The following is a 1,841-nucleotide window of genomic DNA, read 5'->3' on the forward strand; positions in this document are numbered from 1 at the left end:
CCCTACACACACTACACAGACTGACATTCCTCTGAGGCTTCTCTGACCACTGCTTCTCAGTACAGAAGGGTCCCATCTCTAGAAGAGAGAGAGAGGGAAGGCTGTTCCCTGTTTTAATTTTTTTGCTGAGGTCCCAACGAAGGGCACCGGGGCACGGCGTACACCACAGGGACAGTGGAGAGCAGAGCCCTGGCTTGCTGCTATTTTTAGCAGAAACGGACAGGAAAACTAACAGACTGGCCAGTCTGCACATTTTCAGTGCCGGGCTACAACAGTTTTGCAGGTGACGTGGTGGGAAAGTGCTCCTCTCCAGCTTCTACTCGCAGTATTCCCATTGGTGGGAGCCCAACCGTTTGCTGTGTTTCAGAGGCGCAGTTTGCCCTCCAACAACCTCACACAAGCTCTTCGGTGAGCCCCTGAGCATTTTCTCAGGCCAATTCCTAGTTCAGAATAAAGGCTACAGAAATAGCAACGCTGAAGGGTGGCCAATTTTTTTTGCCTGAACTGAGAGAGATTACCTCTCTTGCCGTTCAGAGAGGTAAACAAGCAGCTCCTTCCCAAGCCCAGCGGAGCAGGGGCTGGAGCCACTGCAGGTGCCCACGGAGCAGACAACGCAGCATCGGCGACTCGCCAACGCCCTGCCAGCATCAGTCCACGCAAACAGCCTCTTGCCAGAGGGGCAAACCCGGTTTGCACTTTTTTCAGCTGGAGTTGGAGGGAGGGAGGAGGGCAGTCGGCGTCCCAGCCGCTGGGTGGGAGGTTGGGGACAAGACCTTCCCTGCCCCATGCCGCGGGGGGAGCAGGGGCTGGTGGCATCACTCACCAGCACATGTACGCACTCCACGGCGGAGGAGTTCACCCACCGGGCTTCGAATGTCCTGTCTGTCCCAAAATGGCACTCCAGAGCTGTCTCCTGGAAGAGGGAAGACAAAGGCAGAATGGCTGCAACAACCATTTTGTGCACTTCTCCATCCCAGTCAACCATAGCAGGGGCCATGTCTCACCTTGTTTCTGCCATCAGTACCCAAACCGCAGTCAGGTCAAATAGGAGATCAGAACCCGACACTGTAAATGGGGCTGGGTTCTGTGCCTAATTAATCCTGCTCTGCTACACACCTACACGTAAAACTGCTGCAGCCTGAGCATCGCACGTGGAGCCAAGCCCTGTCCCCTGCGCTCGCCCAGCGTGCTGCTGCAAGGTGTCACGACCAGGCGGTGCCTGGAGCCAGGGACGTGCGGCACATGCAGAGTAGGAGTTGCGCCTGACCCACAGCTCCCACAGACTGGGAGACGTGCCTGCTGGGCTACGCTCTCGTAACCCCCACCGCAGGGTACCTGGGCTCCTCTGGACTGGGGCTGTTTGGAGCTCACGCTGCAATGCAGACCGAGAGCCAATGTGGTCTCGAGCCGCCTTGCCCAAACCAGACCAAACCAGCCCATGATTTGGGCTCAAAGCCACCTTCCTTCTTCTCCCAACAACTGCACAGAGAAAATCTCTAATTCAAATGAGGACTCAGCTGGGAGTACGTTCAAAGGCAGATTTTCTGTGCTGCTTTCCTGATAACACATGGATGATATCCTGCCCCAAGTTACTGCTGTGCCCCTAACCTGGAGGAAAAAATCCTATCTCCAAGCAGGTTGATGCTCCACCACTCCTGAGGTCTTACTACCCTTTGAAAACCGACAGATCTGATAAAAGAGATGAAAGAAAGTGCCAGACTCCTGGCAGGCAGCTGCTGGCTCAGCGAACACACAGGCGGCTGCGAGGGGGAAACTGGAACCTCCTCCGGTACGTCGCTCACGCCCGGGCAGCTCCCGCTCCACCGGCTGGCCCGTGCCCA

At 56.4% G+C, this 1,841-nt stretch overlaps 1 protein-coding gene across 1 annotated transcript in view; it reads right to left on the reverse strand.

Moving 5' to 3' along the window:
- PLXND1 (plexin D1) overlaps positions 1 to 1,841 on the reverse strand; it is a 62,688-nt gene that overhangs the window by 44,825 nt on the left and 16,022 nt on the right. Inside the window, exon 9 of the mRNA XM_009882894.1 lies at positions 824 to 913. Within this exon, the coding sequence (XP_009881196.1) occupies positions 824 to 913 (90 nt within the window). The remainder of the gene's footprint in view (positions 1 to 823; positions 914 to 1,841) is intronic.

The sequence above is a fragment of the Charadrius vociferus genome, unplaced genomic scaffold (genome assembly GCF_000708025.1).
Source record: "Charadrius vociferus isolate BGI_N301 unplaced genomic scaffold, ASM70802v2 scaffold433, whole genome shotgun sequence".
Lineage (NCBI taxonomy): Eukaryota > Metazoa > Chordata > Aves > Charadriiformes > Charadriidae > Charadrius > Charadrius vociferus.